At 46.4% G+C, this 21,201-nt stretch overlaps 1 protein-coding gene across 1 annotated transcript; it reads left to right on the top strand.

The window, feature by feature from the left end:
• Window positions 1-1,855: 1,855 nt before the first annotated feature.
• On the top strand, window positions 1,856-20,851 carry cul1b (cullin 1b). The gene is made up of 22 exons (XM_083670315.1): window positions 1,856-1,995; window positions 9,234-9,621; window positions 11,066-11,240; window positions 11,567-11,734; window positions 11,898-11,948; window positions 12,175-12,265; window positions 12,605-12,768; window positions 13,264-13,426; window positions 13,550-13,680; window positions 13,796-13,903; window positions 14,452-14,558; window positions 14,679-14,727; window positions 14,993-15,124; window positions 15,304-15,421; window positions 15,575-15,651; window positions 16,376-16,494; window positions 17,109-17,214; window positions 18,578-18,625; window positions 18,808-18,890; window positions 19,272-19,377; window positions 19,488-19,601; window positions 19,766-20,851. The coding sequence occupies exons 2-22, from the start codon at window positions 9,482-9,484 to the stop codon at window positions 19,844-19,846; spliced, it is 2,331 nt and encodes a 776-aa protein (XP_083526441.1). The 5' UTR covers window positions 1,856-1,995; window positions 9,234-9,481; the 3' UTR covers window positions 19,847-20,851.
• Window positions 20,852-21,201: the final 350 nt, after the last annotated feature.

Raw genomic sequence — 21,201 nt, forward strand, 5'->3', positions numbered from 1 at the left:
CTGTCTTCTCCATGAGCCCTCACCACTGGGGTCCCCCAGGGCTCTGTCCTCGGGCCCTTACTGTTCTCCCCCTATACCAAATCTCTTGGCTCTGTAATTTCCTCACATGGTTTCTCCTACCACTGCTATGCAAATGACACTCAACTCTTTCTCTCTTTCCCCCCTTCTGACTCACAGGTGGCAACACGTGTCTTACAGACATTTCCGCTTTGATGTTAGCCCACCACCTCAAGCTCAACCTTAACAAGACTGAGCTGCTCTTCCTCCCAGGGAAAGCCTGCCCTCTCCAAGACTTCTCCATAGAACTCTCCAGAGAACTCTACTGTGACCTCCTCCCAGACAGCCAAGAACCTTGGGGTGATCCTTGACAACCACTTATCCTGTGCAGCGAACATCACAGCGACAGCATGCTCCTGTAGACATCAGAAGGATGCATCCATTCCTCACCAGAGAAGCAGCACAATTCTTGGTCCAGACACTTGTGATCTCTCGCCTTGACTACTGCAACACACTCTTGGCCGGTCTCCCCGCCTCCACCATCAGGCCTCTGCAGCTCATCCAGAATGCTGCCGCCCGTCTGGTGTTCAATCTCCCCAAATTCTTCCATGTCACCTCCCTCCTTCACACCCTTCACTGGTTCCCAGTAGCAGCTCGCATCAGATTCAAGACCCTGGTGCTCGCCTACCAGGCAGCAAAGGGAACAGCCCCTCCCTACTTGCAAGCAATAGTCAGCCCCCAAACCCCTGCCCGATCACTCCACTCTTCCACCTCGGCTGGCCGCCTGGCACTGCCGCCTCTACGTGGATGCAGCAGTCACACTACTTTTCACTGTCTTGGCGCCCCACTGGTGGAATGAGCTTCCCACTGCTGTTAGGACTGCAGAGTCACTACCTATCTTCCGCAGTACATTGAAGATCTCTTCAGGCTACATCTTAACTGTCCCTCCTAAAGACCTCTTCATCCCCACTACCCCTGTGTACAGTTTCTCTACTGTAAATTTAAAAAATAATAATAATAATTCTTCCTTCTTCTAGCATTGTGACTAATAGCCCCTGGTCCTAGCATAGATTTATGTGTGTATCACTTCAGTTGAATTGTGTGTGTTACTGTACAATAATGAAGGCCCGCCTCTGGTGGAAAAAGGTTTAAACATTTTTCTTTTTAAATCCATGAAGCATGTATTATTTCTATATTTTTCCACTCTTTTATTCTGAAATCAGCACTGCAGCACTTTAATTCCATTTTACCACAAGATGGTGGTAAAATACTATTTAGAGATGCTATGTAGCCTATGTAACCAAACCTGCAATAATAATTGATTAACTAATTAATAAATAAATAATTGTACACTCCAACAGAGCAAAGCCAAGCACTGCACTGTGACTATGGCCATAATCAAAAGCTCATACTGCCTCCTGTTTACTAAAAGTATCTACTGCATACATACATACTATTTGTAATGTGTTGTACAATGTATGCAGTTAGTAACCAATGTCAACATACCCCATTCATACTGAGAAAATATTTGACAATGTTAACCCCAGTGTCCTGGCTTCCCAACCTGGCCTTTAGCATCATGGTAATCAAATCCTCATTTTTTTTGTTCTCTTCAAATGCTGTGAGCTGTCCAGACCAATAAAGTTGTAGTCTTAACAAAAAGTACAACATTTTTGCACACAATACTAACTATGTTTGGACATTGTTTGTTTGATCTTTTGTTAGGTTTTTTCATTAGCTGAGATTTCTCGGATCGGTATATGTTTACGCCATTTTTGTAGTCATAATGCATGCAATGTAGTGTAGTCAAGTCATTCAGTAGTGGATCTTGGCGCTGCTAGATGATCTTTGAGGGAACTGAAAGGCGAAGGCTGACATGGTACAGTCGGGATTCTAGCAGCTAGCTAGCTAATCCATCCAGTCAAGGAAGGAGGAGAGAATATATCGATTGGTGAATTTGTATCGCTTCTATCCCATCATTTTGACAGCTTTAAGATGGTAAGAATACATTTTCAACAGCTCGAATGACCTGATTCTTCGTCAACTCGATATGGCTAATTGTTAGCTAGCTAGCCCCAACTGAGACGTTTGGCGAATAATCCTGACTCATTGAATAGGGGTGCCATTTTGCACTCGAAAATGTTAGCTATGCTTTTAACCTCGCATGTATGTCCATACTTCCTAACTTGTAAACAACACATAAAGGCTACAATTTCATGACAATGTTGGCAGCGTGCTCTGTACGTCGCTGCCCCTCAGAATTTCTGGCTAGCTAACGTTAGCTAACTTAGCTCGGTGTATAATGACTTGTTAGCTATCAGCATAATAGCTAGATAGCTATTTTGCCTCCTTTCTCTATCTTGGTTAGCTAGCAAGCTGATCCATGTATGATGTTGCCAAGAAAGTTGCCTCACACAGCTACAGGGGTTAGCTAGGTAGCTAGGTAAGTAACGTACTAAACGTAGATCGTAGCTACGCGTCTTCTAGCTAGCTAGTGTGAGTAATCAAATGTATATACCTATGGCTACTCGCCATGGGCAGTCACCTATAGAAATGAATTGCTCAACAAATATCTTATTCCACATTCATTATTGGGCACAGCACCTTGCTTGTGTCAGCGGTAGTCTCTAGTCTCTGGACTTCAGCTGAGTTAGATACAAAAAGTTAATAGAACATTTTAGCTGTGTATTTGCAACTATGCGGATGAAGCTGGCCATTGACTTGTGATTTGTCCAATCAAACGTAAAGGCCTTATTGTGTTTTTGTATATTGTATAGCGGTGTCCTACCTAATATTAAAGGCAGTAGTCCTTTGATCGAGACTATGTTAAAGACAAGTTTGTCTACCATTGCGTTGTCTGTAGTCATATGCCTGGAGTATCAAATTAGCCAGAGGTAAGGAGAGACGTTGTCAGTTTGTGTAATAACAGAGATGCTCCAGTGTTTTGGATGTCAGATAATAAGAGTCTAACCTGGTTAACTGTTGAACTGCTACAGCCAACTATGTTTGGCAAATCTAATGATAAACCATGATATATTCTAATGACAAACCTATAGATCTAGGAAAGGCTTAACAATTGGGGGTTAGCAAAACAGACCATAAACTCCAGGCTATGTGGAGTAATTCAGCTAACTAACTTCCTCCCTTAGGGCTGCACTTCCTGTAGGAAACCAAGCTGCCTGACATTTAAATGTTTCTCAGACTGCGTCAGTGGCTCAGTCTGATTCGGCCTGCGGAAACATGTCTGCCTGACTTTATGGGAGTTGTGTGTGTGGCTCAATGTGTATGTCAATTTAAGCATACATGTTGTAGCCTACAGTGTGTTTTTGTGTGCACTTGCATTTGAGTGTGTCTGTGTCTCTTTGTGTCTACACTGTGTGTGTGTGTGTGTGTGTGTGTGTGTGTGTGTGTGTGTGTGCGCACGTGCGTGCACATGCGAGTGTGCCCCCCCCACCCTCCCTTTACCTTGGCTGACCTGTGTATGTTTATGTGAGAGACGTACAGAGCTGATGCTGCTGATTATAAAATCAATCCAGTAGGTTTGTGTGAGTGTGCGCACGCCTGTGCTGCTTGGCTATCGAATGCTGAGCAAGAGGAATCAAAATCTGCTTACGCTAATGAAATGGCCTCACTCCTAGCAAGAGACCAGTTGAGTGGTTTCCAATACAGTAGTTTAGATGCGTGACACATCTATTATTGTTCTGTGAAAGATTCAGTTCATCATAGACCCAGACTTCTCCACAGGCCAAGTGTGTGGATATTACCTGAAGTTTACCATGAGGCATTGATGAGGTTCGTTCTACAGATTCTGTGAAAGTAGGCTAAGCCACTCTCATTGAAAGTGCCTGATTAGGAGTTAAGGCTGGTGTGTGTGTGTGTGTGTGTGTGTGTGTGTGTGTGTGTGTGTGTGTGTGTGTGTGTGTGTGTGTGTGTGTGTGTGTGTGTGTGTGTGTGTGTGTGTGTGTGTGTGTGTGTGTGTGTGTGTGTGTGTGTGGTTAAGAACTGTGTAGATGTCAGTAAGGTAAATGTAGGATATGTTGTGTGTGTGTGTGTTTGCATGCGTGGATGCTTGGTTGAGAACTCTGTAGATGCCTGTAGGGTAAATGTAGGGTATTAGGTCGGTGAGTCTGGCCAGTACACAAGGTAAATGGGGTAATCAGATTTAATGGACTGGGCTTTTTTCCCACGATCAGCACGGCTCTCTCTTGCTGGCTGCTTACTGTACACTAGACACACTCACACAGGACACACTCACACATCACTAGGAAGACAGGCAGACTCAGGGTTCCAGTAAAACAAATCTTAATTAGTCAACACGACGGACAAGGTTGAAAAAAAATCTTTCACAGTAAATGTTGACCTGTCGTATATTTGTGACATGTTTACCAATCAGGGCTGAGGGCACCCAAAAATCCCCACATGAGAGATTTTGGCAATCAAACTCTACTGAATGGTTGCCCAACCCGTCCACTAATTATCATTAGAATCAGTTATATTCTACGTAGCCTACCCGTAACCTCTGCCCAGATGAAACCGCAGAGAAGTCCCAGTGACGGATCAATCGCGGATTAGAACTTCACTCTCATTCGCAAAACTGAAAGTAAAACGTTTTTAAGGGAAGGGAGGTGAACACATTCACGCTTCAAGCAATACATTAGATTGACTGCGACATCAGTTAGAATGAACAAGGCTCACCAGCCTGATCATGTGCACCAGAGATAATCTTTGTCAACCATCATGACAGCACCAGTCAAGTCACACAGTACGGCTAAAACATCAGTAGGCTGTTCTTCACTGATTCTTTGCTGTTTTGTAGTTTGTTCTTTTGCTGCAATATTTTTGTCTGTCAAAGATGACAGATGACAGATGGCATTTGGAATTTTCCGTCAACACTTCTAAAAACCGGTAAAGGACAGACAATTGACGGTTAACGGAACCCCCGTGAGCCATGAGTTTTCTTTTTCCAGAATTGCCTATTTTGCATTTATCCTTTAGAGTTTGATACTAATATGCTCAACTTCTATTCAGTGGTAAAACACTAACTGTAGCCTAAAGCAGTTGCATAATGTGTTACATACGCGTCCTGTGCAGTAGGTCCTACATGTTGTTGACAGTCTAGTTGCACAGATTCTTCTGTGAGGAAATGGGCCAAGTGGTCGTTCCTAGAAACGGGCAATGGTCACATGATAGGGTTGTGAACGGTACAGTAGAGTGATCTTGTGGCGAGAGGAACGTGGTGTGGTTGTTTGTTGTTTATTGAAGGGTCACACACTGTTTGGAAATAAGTGTCATGGTCACATCTCCAGTAGGCCTGTATCCAGAGCAAGCCCATCAGATTAGGTCTTAGTCACCCATAAGCACTGATTTCGGGTCAGATCATTTAGGGCCTGTTTGTTACAAATAGTGTTGGTTAGAATTGGGGAGGATAAAGTGATCCTAGTTCTGTGGTTACAACAGAGTTGTTAGGTTTGCCCTCCCTATCCCACTGCCTTCTCACGGCAGGCACTGTAGGCCTAGACTAGACCAACATTCCACCGGCATTGTCTGCTCCCAGTTGCCATGGTTACTAGGAGGGGAGCCCAGGTGAAGCTAGGCCAAGGCTACTTTGAAGATGGGGCTTTTTTTGTTGTTGCTTACATTGCGACTTTACCTTGACCTTGTTTGAAAACATCACACAGTTCAAGGTAAGGATGTTGCAAGGAAAAAAGCGGCACTAAAATGTCGATGTCATGTGAAGCAACATTTTATAGATTTATTCATTCATTATTCATGTGTCACTTTTTAACCTGGAAAACCTGTCATTATCAGACCAATGCATTATGTGGTGAAATTTCCCCCAAACACTTAGGCAAATATTACCCCAGAGCAGTCTTGATAAAAGGTGGTAGGAAAGGATGTTTGAAGCTCCTTTCCTTTATGCTTTGTACAATTTGAATGGTCCTTCAACTAGCGAGGAATGAAGGTTTCTTCAGTTCTGAATGCAGACAGTTTTCAGTGTTTTATCTGAGGAGCTGACACAACGGTGGGTGGCTAACTCTGGTCCTCGATGACTGTAGTGCTGGCAGGCTTTGGTTCCAGTCCAGCCCTCATACTCCGATTCAACTAATCAACCTATCATCAGTCCCTTGATTTAGCTGATTGTGTGTTAAAGCTGGCCTGGAATCAGCGTCAATTGTAGCCACTAACCCTAAACATTGCTGTTAACAGTGCCAATAGATTGAGCTCCGTTAGCGTCTTGGTGCGAGCGTCATTGCTTATGGGCAGAGTGGTGTTGGCGGTTAGCCTAGCGACAGCAGGGTTCAGCAGCTAGGCAGTTCACGGACTGAGCTAATTGAGAGAATGAGAGAGAGAGAGAGAGCGGGGCAGAGGATTAGAGTGACAGATGAAATCCTGACCTCAGTCAGTCTGTGGGTTTGTCCTGTATTGTATACACCTGCCTGATCTTGATGTTCTAGAAGGCGGGGGTCATCAAAATCAGTGAAAAGTGGCTAAAGTATAGTTTTGATAAAAATCAAGAAGTAGGCCCGGCCTAAGAAGAAGCTAGGGGCTAGGGATTGATTTGGGATTTGGTGTCACATCTGTCATCCTTGTGTGTAGTTTGTTGCAGTACGTGAGCGGCTCCCGGCATGCCTACACACCGATGACTGTAAAAGAAATGGACGCATTGAAGTCTGACGTCATTCATTTCAACAGTACTAGGTTGTGTTCCATGTATGTAATGTGTACTTCCTCATCACCACTCTGGTCTGTCCGCCCGCCCGCAGAACGTGCCCAGTATTCATTCCCAGTGTGGGCGGCCCCGGCCAGGTCTGCCCATCGAGCATGCACACAGGGTTAGCACACGAGAAGCACATGAGACCATCCCTGAGCCAGCAAACATCAATGCCAGCAACAGAGACAGACACAGCACATTATTTTATTCAGCTGATAAAACGATACCCGCTATAGAAGTAGGCTTTTCTTTAACCAAGGCTAAAGCGCATCAACTGCAGTAACCTTAACGGGTAGCAACATCGTCATTTCGATAGAGAACAGTAAGAGAGAACAGTAATAATTACATTGTAAGTAGCATATGCTAAATAGTATGGAAACTTTGCCTATACCCATATCTTCAGATAGCCTACAGCGACAAGTGTTTGATCTATCAATGTATATCGATTGCAAGAGAACAGTAAAATGCAGGCTACACTGTAGAAAGTTGCATAAATAACGTATGAAGCCTTAAAACCTACATTCAGATGTGTACGGGCGATAACCCATAATCATAATGCAAGGTAATCCACAGTTTAATAGTTCCAATATCCTTGATTTAGCCAATGGCGTCAAACAAGGCCTGCTTCCAGCAGCCAACGATTGAAAAGATTATTAAATCAGTTGACGCTCATAAAAACGTCTCTCAGTTCTAAGTCTGGTTGTGAATCTGATAACAGCCTATCATTTTCTCTTCTGAAGCTGTGCATGTCGTTAGGAATACGGAATGTTATAATATAGTTGGAACTCGGTTCATCGTCACAAAGTTGTAATATTAGAGCGTCGTGACATTACAAGAATTCCTTCATCATCGCAGCATTTAGATGAGGCCGTTTTATTTACCGTTTTGCAGTAGCAAGTTAGAACCATTGTTGAGAACATACACCATAATTAGGCTTCATGTAGTGGCCTATACTGTACAGAGAGTCTCATATAATGTACAGTACTGTAGCCTCGTTGCAGCTGTTTCTGTCAGTTCTCCACCTGCTCACACATTCTCTGCACTTGTCCTGGCTGGCGGAAGCGCTACCATATGACATCTGCACTCTATAGAAGTGTGAGAAATGCTTCTATCATCCAATCTGGGCTATAAACAAAAATGACGATGACCAATTGTAGAACGTGACTAATTCTGACTCCGCCATGGGAATTACATTGGGAATTGTCTTTTGGGACAGAACTACAAGTGAGAACTACAACGGTACCACGAGTGCCCATTAGGTTTTGCGGCACACACATACACACACACACACACACTGACGAATGCCGCTGATGTGTGTGTATCCAAATATAGCAGCAAACTCTATATGAGTCATAAACACACATATGACAGTACACACACACACACATACATACATACATACGTACTTACAAGCATAGACATACACACACTATCAAACTATCAGACTCAGACAAAGACACACCCAAACTTAGGCTGTGTGTGTGTGTGTGGCAGGCAGGGCTTGTCAACAGTGGCAGGAAGTAAACAGTTCAGGTCACATCACATCCTCAGTGGACATGTACACGCACACACAAATCACGTCCTTAGCTATCGGCCTTAATGACAGTAAATGACCACAGACAGCCTGTCCCTTCTAAATATAGCCCCTCTGCCTGCTTGTCAACAACAATAAGCTTCACCTCTCTCTCTCTCTCTCTCTCTAAACAGCGGAGAGTTGTTGATGTTGCAACGTTTCATTTCTTCCAACGCTTCCTGTTATTCATATCCACCGTCTCATGTATCATGATGTGCAGTAGCATGAGGCCTTCACCATTGTGTTCACCAAACCCACTGTAGCACCACAGCTACATCCAGGCCTTGGGTTGGTCGCGGTAGTCAGGCCTGGAGCTACGCTAGGAAACCTCCTAGACTCTGTTTCTGCCCCTAACCCCGGCCTCCCTCAGATGAGACTGGGGAAAGGACCAGTCAGTCCAGAGAAGTGGACTAATCTGTCGTTAGCCCAGTGAAGTCAGGGTCCAGTTTAACGCTCGAGTCTAGGGCCAGTCTGACTCTGCCAGCAGTGTGTAGGGAGAAAGCCTCGTAACAAAGACACTACACTACGACGTTGGCCAGGGTCACAGGCGTGCTGCTGACATGGTGCAACAGAGGACAATGGTGATCATCACAGTTAGCTGAGAATCAAGTAGGCCTACTTGAGCTGTTTGTTCTTGGTTACGGGTTAGGTTTAACGTTAGAGTTTCGGTGAGAGTTGCGTTTGTGCTTAGAAAAGGGTGGTCTTTTTCCTCCTTTCTAGCGTGACCAGGTTGTATGGTGCATTCAAGTGCTCCTCCGAAACTCTGAGCTTCCCACCAAGACTTAATGTAGATGAGATGGATCTCAGTAGTTGCAGAGTGGGAAATATCCAAGTTTTCCCGAGGAGCACTTGAATGCTGTAGTAATGATGTCAGATGACATGCTTGACCTCACTGTGTTTCTCTCTCTCTCTCTCTCTCTCTCTCTCTCTCTCTCTCTCGCTACCTTCCAGGTGGTCTGGTGAAGTGGTGCTGGTTGAGGCAGCGTGGTGTAGGATCTGCAGACAGCGCCACCTGGGCGTGTGGAGGGGGAGTGCAGCTTGTTTTACCCTGAGCCCAGCTTACTAAACACACACCGCCTACTGATGGACGACTCACTCTGAGACCAGACCGAAAACGGAGAGAAACGACCAGAGAGGAGAGGACAGCAGAGAGGGAACAGCTCGGCGTGAGCGGAGGAGAGGCTAGGAGGGACGGCGCCATGTCGTCCAACAGGACCCCGAACCCACACGGACTGAAGCAGATCGGGCTGGACCAGATCTGGGATGACCTGCGAGCAGGGATCCAACAGGTGTACACGCGCCAGAGCATGGCCAAGTCACGTTACATGGAACTCTACACGTATCCCACATGCGCTGGGGGGGGTTAGGGTTAGGGTGGTGTGAATGCAAAAAGTAACTTTAGTTTTTTTTTTCCCTTTGCAAAAAAGAGACTTTTGTTAATGTGGTTTGTCTTTGCAGGATGTGTATTAGGGTGGGAAGTGTGAATGTGAAACACACTCCTGTTCTCAAGTTCTCCTCTTCGAGCAGCAGTACTAACACTGTAAGACAATAACAATACACTGTAATACACTAGCAGCATTGACACTGTACATAAGAATACAATGACAGCAGTGCCTCTATACGCTGTCTATACACTGACCTTGTGATGGCCCAGTCCCCCAACTGCTGCCTCTCTATTTACACACAATGAGGGTCAAGACAGGGTAGGAACATTCACAGATTTGTTTGTGGCTTTTTTTTCTCTTTTTTTTTTAACCTGTCAAACTGATTTTTTTGGAGGGCAATTTGAGACATTTCTAGGGCACTGTCAGTCATAGATATAAAACAAAAAAAAGCTCTTGTTGTATGGTTTGCATATGTTGTAGCTATGGAGGCCTAGTATGTCATCTTGGTGTTTCTCACAACACACAACTTGATCATCCATTGTCGATGATTACTTCAGATGAGTTATCTGATACATTTTAATGGGCTTCTTTTTTGTTTTTGCCTTTGTCAATAAGATTTCCTGGGCCATTTCAGGAACTTTCCAGGGCATGCTTGCCTCCCGAGCCCCTGTAGAGAAGAAGCAGTGAGTGGTGTGTGTATTGCAGTGTCATTGTGGCTCTGTTGTCTATTGCCCTGTAACTGTCTCAGTGGTGCAACACCGACAGACTGACAACTCTGGGTCACATGCAGAAGGTCAAAGTACTGAAATCACATACCAGGAAAGAGGAAACACACACCTAACAACACCGTCCTGGTGGGACCGGCTCCTTATGCAAGCACCCTGTTGATGCAACCTCTCTAGGCTGTTAAAGACAGTAGTCAGACAGAAACGTGAGGTTTCCTGAACACAGCCCCGAATTTCCACTTGTGTTGTGCCTCCTAGGCTAGGAAATGTGCACGACACTCACAGTGAAGGACTGCTGGGCGTATCACGTTACCCACATCAGATCCACCTGACTAGCCACGCCGTCTAACACTGTGTTGACTTAGCTTAGCCAACTTGGGCCATTAGACAGGTAATGTACATCTCCACCCTGAAGATGAAGCTAAATACCTAACATTCCTGCTAAAGCTTCATCCGTCACAGAATCCAAAACACTTTTTTCCCACCCAGTCAAGCAGAAGAAATGGTATTTGTTTGAACAGGTTTGGGCAAATGATGCGTTTACAGTACAGTTGCTAGCCATAACTGAGGACCAGTGTTCTTGTATAAAGAAAGGAATCATATTCTTTAAAGATTATTATTTTTTGTATCTCCGGTTGTGTGTTTGCCGCCTTAACCCCCCCCTCCCTACCAGACATGTATATAACTATTGTACCAGCGTGCACCAGTCCAGCCAGGGCCGGGGGTCTGCTCCCCCCACCAAGCCCTCCAAGAAGACCACCACTCCCGGGGGGGCTCAGTTCGTAGGCCTGGAGCTCTACAAGAGACTGAAGGAGTTCCTCAAGAACTACCTGACCAGCTTGCTCAAGGTGAGACCACAGCACGGTTGTTTCTCATCCGTAGGTCCTTCCTCCTCCACTGTTCAAAGACATCTGATAAGAAGTGAAAGGCTCAGTTATAATTGACCATTTGCTGTGTTTACTTTCTTTCCCTCCTGTTCCTTTTCTTGACATGACTAATGCTCCTTTTCTCCCTCTCGATGTCTCTTTTGCTCTCTCTTTCTTTTTTTCCGTCCATCCATCCCTCCCACCCTTTCTCCCTTCTTTATTTCGAATCTCTCCCTCTCCCTCTCTCGAACCCCCCCTCTGCCACTCTCCCATCCAACCTTGTTCTCTCCCTCCCTCCCTCTGCCCAGGATGGGGAGGACCTGATGGATGAGTGTGTGTTGAAGTTCTACACCCAGCAGTGGGAGGACTACCGTTTCTCCAGTAAGGTCCTCAATGGGATCTGTGCCTACCTCAACCGCCACTGGGTCAGACGGGAGTGTGACGAGGGACGCAAGGGCATCTACGAGATCTACTCGGTAAGGGAGTGTGTGTTCTGGTATTTGTAACCCTTGTAAAATAACGTAAAATAACCTTTTTTCATCTTTAACTGTTATAGATGAAATCTGATCTTACCTTCTACCCCCCCCCCCCCCCCCTTCCTCATCCTTTACCTCCCTTTCTCTTCCTCTCTCTTCTCAGTTGGCCCTGGTGACGTGGCGGGAGTGTTTATTCCGACCCCTAAACAAGCAGGTGGGTGTGTGACGTCACAGCTTGACCCTGACGGGACCGTCTGACGCTTCACTCTAGAGTCAACGGAACCTCCAACCACATCCAGCCAGTGTCTTTCCTTACCGTCTCACTGGAGTAACAATGCAGTTAAAATCATTGGTTTATGCTTTACCCCATTGTTCATTCACTAATGCTGCTCCCTTGTCTCCCTCCCTCTCTCCCTCCCTCTCCCTCCCTCTCTCTCTAGGTAACGAATGCGGTCCTGAAGCTGATAGAGAGAGAGAGGAACGGAGAGACCATCAACACCAGACTCATCAGTGGGGTGGTGCAGTCCTACGGTACACACACCTCTATACCACATCCCTACACCCTCCTAGTGTGAACGCGTAATCCCAATTCACACCAGATGCACACTCCTGGTGATCTCAATCCCTTTTTTTCGAGGGCTTTAACGATCTCGCCACATTCTCAGACTGTCTGACTCAGAGAATACGTAGCCGTTTAATTCTTGATGAAACAAATCTGACTTGAGCCAGTATGTTTGTGTGTTTGTAACTGTGTGTGTGTGTGTGTGTGTGTGTGTGTGTGTGTGTGTGTGTGTGTGTGTGTGTGTGTGTGTGTGTGTGTGTGTGTGTGTGTGTGTGTGTGTGTGTATTTGTTGGCTGTGTCCCCTGCAGTTGAGCTGGGCCTGAACGAGGAGGATGCGTTTGCCAAAGGCCCAACACTGTCCGTGTACAAGGAGTACTTTGAGTGCCAGTTCCTGACGGACACAGAGCGCTTCTACACGCGGGAGAGCACAGAGTTCCTACAGCAGAACCCTGTGACAGAGTACATGAAGAAGGTAAGAGGGAGATGTGTGGGGTAGGGTTTGGGATAGAGGGAGTTATACACCGGTGTGAGAGTGAGTGAGTATGTGTGTGTTTCTGTGCTAGTGTGTGTGCTAAATGCTCATCTGTTAAAGGGGCAGTGGCCTTTCCAGGTCTATCTTCTATATCTCTTGAGATCTATATCTCCTAGGTTAACTGGGATAAATAAGGCCTATTCCCCAGTGATTTACGAGTATTAATGGGGTTTTCCTAATCCATTTAAAGCAAGAATTGCACAGTGGGGAAATGGCATTGTCAAGGCCTGGTTTAACGTGTGTGTGTGTGTGTGTGTGTGTGTGTGTGTGTGTGTGTGTGTGTGTGTGTGTGTGTGTGTGTGTGTGTGTGTGTGTGTGTGTGTGTGTGTGTGTGTGTGTGTGTGTGTGTGTGTGTGTGTGTGTGTGTGTGTGTGTGTGTGTGTGTGTGTGTGTGTGTGTGTGTGTGTGTGTGTGTGTGTGTGTGTGTGTGTGCAGGCGGAGGCTCGTCTGCTAGAGGAACAGAGGCGTGTGCAGGTGTACCTACATGAGAGCACTCAGGACGAGTTGGCCAGGAAGTGTGAGCAGGTCCTAATAGAGAAACACCTGGAGATTTTCCACACGGAGTTCCAGAACCTTCTGGACGCTGACAAGAACGAAGGTGTGTGTGTGTGTGTGTAGCAGCCCCATACTCCTCTAGTCTATTCCATCTAGGCTGTATGGATCATTTTGGATCTGTCCGTCTGTCTGTCTACTCATACACACCTCTCCCCCTCTCTGTCAGACCTGGGGAGGATGTACAACCTCGTGTCTCGGATCACGGATGGCTTGGGCGAGCTGAAGAAGCTTCTAGAAACACACATCCACAACCAGGGGCTAGCCGCCATAGAGAAATGTGGAGAAGCTGCTCTCAACGTACGTTCTGAGTATTATCACCATACCCAACAGTCTGTAGCCAGACTTGCATCGCATGTTGTCCAATGTACATATTCTGCGTACATAACCCTGTCTCTGTCTTCGTCCCATCTAGGATCCTAAGGTGTACGTTCAGACCACCCTGGACGTGCATAAGAAATACAACGCTCTCGTCATGTCAGCCTTCAATAACGACGCCGGGTTTGTCGCTGCACTCGACAAGGTTTGTGCTTCCACACCCGCTGTATTTGATTGAATTCAAGTTTATTTGTATGCGTTTTTTACATTTTTCTCTATATATTTTTCATTTAATGTATTTCGGGAGAACCTGGTCCACGGTAGCAGTACAGTTTCAGGGTTTCAAATATATTACTACCACAGCCCACTCAATGTGGTTCGTTGTAGATCCATTGTAAAGTGGGTCTTCACATGCATGTTGGAAACTTAAAGCCACATTCTGTAATTCGTGAAGCCGTTTGGTGTGTGTATGTGTAAATGCATCGTAGCCCAAAATACAAGGCTGTTTTTAAACCAGTGTTTACAACAACATGTTTACAACAACATGAACGTACAAATGAACGTACAAACACTTCATCATATGTGCGATATATGACTCTTACGTCCTTGCATCCAGAGTTCTGTCTCTACATTTGAGTAGACTTTGTTTTTTTCAAATGTCAGATTTTGGCTTTAATTGAGTTGTCTCGTCGGTGCTTCAGTTTTGATCACAGCGGTCATACTTGTCACTGACATGTTGTTCTCTCTCCCCAGGCGTGTGGGCGTTTCATCAACAACAACGCCGTCACTAAGATGGCCCAGTCATCCAGCAAATCACCCGAGCTACTGGCCAGATACTGTGACTCTCTGCTCAAGAAGAGGTGTGTGTGTGTGTGTGCGAGACAGAGAGTCAGACAGACACACACACACACACACGCACTATATATATCCAGAACCTGTTGAAAGTTAACAAGTGTCATGACTATGTTCTTGTTCCACAGTTCTAAGAACCCGGAGGAAGCAGAGCTGGAGGACACACTCAACCAAGTGGTGAGATCCCAAAGCCTCACACACAGCACACTCTCGACTCTTTGCTATAGAAACACTATCTACTGTTTCCTTTTCTTCACATAATGATGATGATGCAACGAAACCCTGATTTCATCAGTCAGCAACGTCTCCTAGCCTGGTGGTTGAGGAACACCGCTCGAAACTGTTCTGTGTTTTCCTTTTCATCTTTACATCAGAGCGCGGATAAGCTACTAACGTCTTTCTCTGTCTCTGTCTCTCTCTCTCTGATGTGCGTGCGTGTCAGATGGTGGTGTTTAAGTACATAGAGGACAAGGACGTGTTTCAGAAGTTCTATGCCAAGATGCTGGCCAAACGCCTCGTCCATCAGAACAGCGCTAGTGACGACGCAGAAGCCAGTATGATCTCCAAACTCAAGGTCTGCACACACACACACACACACACACACCGATACATACACAACGTACATACACACACAAACCAGTATGATTTCCACAGCCCATACTTATGGTCCATACACACACACACACACACACACACAATGTCTCTTTGAATTCAGTCCTTACTGATCAGTCCTCCCTCTCTCTCCCTCCACAGCAAGCGTGTGGGTTTGAGTACACGTCCAAACTGCAGCGCATGTTCCAGGACATCGGAGTCAGCAAAGACCTCAACGAACAGTTCAAAAAACACCTGACCAACTCCGAACCCCTCGACTGTAAGCACAGAGACAGCCGCACTACAACACACACCACACACACACACACACACCTCAGAAACTCCTGACCAACTCTAAACCCCTCGACTGTACAGCACAAAGACATCTGCAACACATAGAGACACAAATGCGTGTGTGTGCGTGTCTTTACAGTGGACTTCAGTATCCAGGTGTTGAGCTCGGGGTCCTGGCCGTTCCAGCAGTCCTGCACATTCGCTCTGCCCTCTGAGGTGAGTGACATAAACCGGAACCATAAATCATCAGCCCTGCGTATCATTCCTCCACCATATGTACCCTATAACCCCTGTCACACCCCCATAACCACGGAACAGCAAACCAGACAACACAATATCTAGATCTTTTTTTAGTTAAGGTTATTTTTTGGAGTACGGCAGTCCCACTCATATTTTTTTTTCCAGTTTTTATTGGACAGAGACAGTAGAGAAAGACAGGAAGTAAGGAGGAGAGGGTATGTCAGCAGGGCATGGGCCAGAATTCGAACCCATGCCGACATGGGCATCTGTGTGCACTGTAGGCCGCGGTGCTAGACCACTGTGTATCACTCCTCCACCATATGTACCCTATAACCCCCGTCACAACTTCATAACCACGGACCAGCAAACCTGACCACACAATATCTAGATCAGCAGAGTCACAAACCTGTCACGGTTCATGTATCAGCCCCAATGGCAACTGAATATCAAATCTCTCTTCCTGCTCCTTCACGTCGTCTTCGTATCACGTCGTAACATCTCAATATCTCCTTCGCAGTCCGATATGAACTATGAACCAGCTTTTAGAACCTTTCATCATATTGACACAATCTACATTCTACGTTGTATCTGTTAACGGTTCCTCTCTCTCTCTCTCACTCTCACTCTCTCTCTCTCTCTCTCTCACTCTCGTTCTCTCCCCCTCCCTCCCCTCTCCCCTCCTCCTCTCTCCTCTGGCCAGTTGGAGCGTAGCTACCAGAGGTTTACAGCCTTCTATGCCAGCAGACACAGCGGCAGGAAGCTCACCTGGCTCTACCACCTGTCTAAAGGAGAGCTGGTCACCAACTGTTTTAAAAACAGGTACGAGTCGCCCCCTCACCGCTGGCTCTGGGTCAGAACCGGGGGAGGATGGCGGAGGTAGACATCGGAGGACGGCCCTCATTGTCAAGGCGTGGAACGGAATGAGGAACGGCATCAAAGACGGTATCCAACACACATGTTGGATACCATTCCTGATTCCATTCCATGCAGTACGATGATCCCGTTTTCTACCTCCACCAGCCACCCCTGCCGTCAGATATAGTTTCCGATCGCCAATGGTGAAGACTAAGGTTGTGGGAAGACTAATCTGGTCCTAGACCTGTGGCTTTGGATCAAATTGTCTACTAAATAAGTAGGGGGGGGTGGTGGTGGTGGTGGTGGGGGGGGGCGTTCTGTGGGAGATAACTGATGCGAGGTAAAGCCAATGGCTATGCATCAGGAGTTTTTTTCCGATCTTTCTATTGGGTAAATGAAGGCCAAGTTTGAAGCGTTGGTTCTTTTACGTCTTTAATGACTGGTCCTGGGTCAGATATTTCATTGTTCCCCTCATGGTTAACATGGAGATTGAGGTTTGGAGTAATCTGATCCTTGGTTAAAATCTTCTTGTATCATACTGTGTTGTTTGATCTTCTGTCTCTTGGTGTTGTGTGCAGGTACACTCTCCAGGCCTCCACCTTCCAGATGGCCATTCTGCTGCAGTACAACACAGAGGACCTGTACACTGTCCAACAACTCACTGACAGCACACACATCAAAACTGTGAGGATTAGTCTCTCTCTCTCTCTCTCTCTCTCTCTCTCTCTCTGTGTCTCTGTCTCTCTCTCTCTGGCAGGTTTGCTCTTGTTTATGTAACAGTGTAACAGAGGTCATAAGGGGACAGGAGGAGATGTACAACTGTATGTGAGGGCCTCTTCTGACGGGGTGAATTGGACCTAGAGTGAGGGCCTTTTGATAGGAATGGGACATCAGGGCCCTCTAGTTTGCCAGGGGGGTTGTGGTGGGACAACGGGGAGGGCTTGAATTTCTTAGGGGTGTACACCGAGTATGTGAGTAAAAACTGGGAGGGGGGGTAGAGAAGGTGTCAGGCAAGTTGTGGGAATGGCAGTGGTTGTTGCCATCAGGGGAAGGGTCTCGGTCACTAACAACCTCTACACTCGGGCACAGACTCATCTTGTCACCCCCCCCCACCACGTTTAGTTTCTCCAAGAGCTAGACAGGACAGCTGTCAGTACGGGGGGGGGGGGGGGGGGGGTCGAGGCATTCAGACCAGAGTCACTGAGTTCCGCTTACAGGCAGCCCAAAGACCGTTCTATACCGTTATATACATATCAGCATGACCTCAGCTGGAGGGGTTGTTGCATGGGCGTTACTGCGCAGGACCAGGGGCCAGGGATACGACATGCAGCTGTTTCTACTCAGACTGGGGGAGGTGGATCTAACAGCGCCTACTCTGTTTTACCAGTCAGTGCTACGAGCATAGGCGAGAGATGCAGCGGCTCATTGAGGGGGTTCGCGAGGCTCTTTCCAGGCTTCTTTGAGGTAGTCAGGACGTTTGGGGCTTGACCCTTCCCTGAAAGGATGCTGCCCCCCCCCCCCTCTCTCTCTCACCCTGTATAAACCTCCCATGGAGAACAGCACTGCTGATCTACAGTGGAGGATTATTCACGGGGCCATCGCTACAAACTGACACGTGGCTCACCTTGATCCAACAGTGGGGAGGGAATGTCCTTTTTTTTTTGGTGGCCACGAGGAGATGTTTGGAGCTTCTTGTGTTTAGCTGTGCTAGGCTAGAGGATTTGTTTGGGGTGCTGATTTAAAGCATTTCTGTATTGACTGGCCATGAAGGCTTTTTTAGAATTCGAATTCTTCAAGATTCAAGATTCTTTATTTGTCACGTGCATACAAGTATACAGTGAAATGCAAAATCTCTCCCTCTCTCTCCCTCTCTCGCCCCTGCACTTGTCCTATCTTGGCCTCAATCTCAAGGGCTCTCTGTTTGTAAACTGAGAGTACTTTCCACCATCTCTGGCTGGGAGTGTTGGAGCTAATGGCATCAAAGTGGTGCATATGACTTGTGAACTGGCTCTGAGAGCAAATGTATCTTGTGTTTGTTTTGTTCCAGGACATCTTGGTTCAAGTGTTGCAGATCTTGTTGAAATCCAAATTGCTGGTAAGTGCCAATTTTCACCTGGCTTAATATTTGTCATGGGGGGGGGGAAAACATTGTTATACCACCAAAGTCCACTAGAGGGCATCTGCACTCTGCATTCAACTCAGTAACAGTGTCATTATACTGTAAAGGAATGCTGACGTGTCTGTGTCTGTCTGTCTGTGTGTGTGTGTGTGTGTCAGGTCCTGGAGGATGAGAGTGCCAACGTAGACGAGGCAGATTTCAAACCAGAAACCCTGGTCAAAGTCTTCCTGGGATACAAGAAGTGAGTTGTCTCCCTTGGTGGCGTAGGGGGGGACGAAGGGAATTTCTGCTTATTTATCCATTCAGAAACCTATGCAGGCTTAACTCCCTTAGGAATCTATCACCTCGTCTGGGGTTGTTTTTAGGGGGTGGTGATCGGGTTTAGATCTTATTAGAAAGACACTGATGCATCGACCCAGTCTCAGATGTGTATTCAGCTGTGCTTTAGGTCCAGTCCTCACCAGCCTTTGGTCGAGCCTGCTGTTTTAAAACTGTTTCTGTAAAAAAGCGCTGTACAAATACAATGAGATCGATCAGCCAGCCGTCACCTCGACAGCAGCAGATCGGCAGGGTGTGCAGTGGGATGCATCCTGGGTAATGGAGTTTGTGTGGGTGTTTGCAGTAAGAAGCTGCGCGTCAACATCAATGTGCCGATGAAGACGGAGCAGAAACAGGAGCAGGAGACCACGCACAAGAACATCGAGGAGGACCGCAAACTCCTCATACAGGTGCACACACACACACACACACTCTCACTCTGTGAATTAGCCTTTCTTCATAGCTATTTGTAATTCATGCTCATACACTCATGCTCAAACCTACGTGTGTGTGTGTGTAGGCTGCCATCGTGAGGATCATGAAGATGAGGAAGGTCCTGAAACACCAGCAGCTCCTGGCTGAGGTCCTGAACCAGCTCTCCTCTCGCTTCAAACCCAGAGTCCCTGTTATCAAGGTAATGTACACACACACACACACACACACTTACTTGCATACTACACCAACATACACACCAATGTGCAGAGGGGAGTGGCATTTGTATTTCACCAAATGTAGTGTTTTCTCATGGTCTCTAATAGTCTCTCTCTCTCTCTCTCTCTCTCTCTCTCTCTGTGTCAGAAATGCATTGATATCCTGATAGAAAAGGAGTATCTGGAACGAGTGGATGGAGAGAAGGACACGTACAGCTACCTGGCCTAAGCATCGCCCTCCCTTCCTCCCTCCCTCTCTTCTTTTCTTTTTCTGTTTTTCTTTTCTTTGTTGTTTTTTTATGTCAGTAATAAAGTGTGGATCTTATGACCTAGTGGACGTGTTGTGAGGAGTGTGTGTGATCAGGGTGGTACACACACAGATGAAGGAAAAGGGGTGTGGTCTCACACTCACACAAACACACGCCGAGGAGTGTGTGTGTGTGACCTCATCGTTGTGAGAGACGGACTCTGACTCTCGCCCTTCTGGCAATGAGTGACCTCCCCCTTAGAACAGGAAACCAACAACACACACACACACACACACTCCCCCTGATCTGAACTAACCTGCTCAGGCAAGCTCTCTCTCACACACACACACACACATATACACAAACACACACACACTCTTGTTTTGATATGTAAATATGAACACAAACGTCTATACCCCACCCCTCGCGTAGCACTAAAATGTAATGAATCAGAAGAGACCTGCACCCAGGGTTACTGCATGCTATTGGCTCCCTGCATCACGGTGGCAGAATGAGGACAGGAGTCGTCCTCCAGCTGCTGGGCTGCTAACATCCAGATGCAAGTCAAAGAGGATAGCGGACCCTCTCCAATCAAAGGAATGGAACAAGAAGCCCCTTGTCATTTATGTATGTGAGCGAAGCAGCACTTCTGGAGAGTATTGAGGCTGTGTCAGGCCTAACAGACAGCTGCCCAATCCCAAACCAACCTATAGCTCCTACCCCCCCCTGGGCACTCGGTAGACATCCGAGAGGATTGGATAGGTGTAAGGTAGGTCACGTGGTGAACATTCTACATAGCCTGGCCAATGAAAGGGCAAGGCAACACGACCACATTGCTTATGTCTTATCATACCCTCTCAGATCTACACTAGGGGTTGATTTGGGATTGGGCATGCATTACCTGTATCATTACTGCGAGGAGGAAACCATTTGTATAGTGTGATTCATTTTTTAAATGTGTGAAATAAAAAGTAAAGGTTTCTCTATTTCTGCCTCGTCACAGAGTATCATTTCTTATGGGAGACCATTTACTTTGGATGCTTGTTTTATGCGGTTCCTCATCCCCTGCTTGAATGCACTTGTAAGTTATTCTGAATAAAGTGTCTGCTAAGTAATTACAATGTAAATGACTGAGGAATGGCAACAATATATGAAGCAAATGTTTCCAATGCATGTGTTGGCTGAAAGAGATCAGGCTCAAGTGTCAACACTGGTGAATACTGTGTGTGGTGGAAATAGTATACACATATATGGTAGACATTAAATTGAAGTGTATGATGAGGGCTGTCAGTCGATTAAAACTTTGTTGATTCATCTTTTCCGATCTACCGATTAA

This window comes from Argentina silus (assembly GCF_951799395.1).
Source record: "Argentina silus genome assembly, chromosome: 1".
NCBI classification, from domain to species: Eukaryota; Metazoa; Chordata; class Actinopteri; order Argentiniformes; family Argentinidae; genus Argentina; species Argentina silus.

What these genes read in the sequence shown, in the direction of transcription:
- cul1b (XM_083670315.1), top strand. Translation starts at nt 9,482, where the DNA reads ATGTCGTCCAACAGGACCCCGAACCCACACGGACTGAAGCAGATCGGG. An exon ending in TGACAGAGTACATGAAGAAG is followed by an intron (nt 12,769 to 13,263) that starts GTAAGAGGGAGA and finishes GTGTGTGTGCAG; the next exon opens with GCGGAGGCTCGTCTGCTAGA. An exon ending in ACCAACTGTTTTAAAAACAG is followed by an intron (nt 16,495 to 17,108) that starts GTACGAGTCGCC and finishes TGTTGTGTGCAG; the next exon opens with GTACACTCTCCAGGCCTCCA.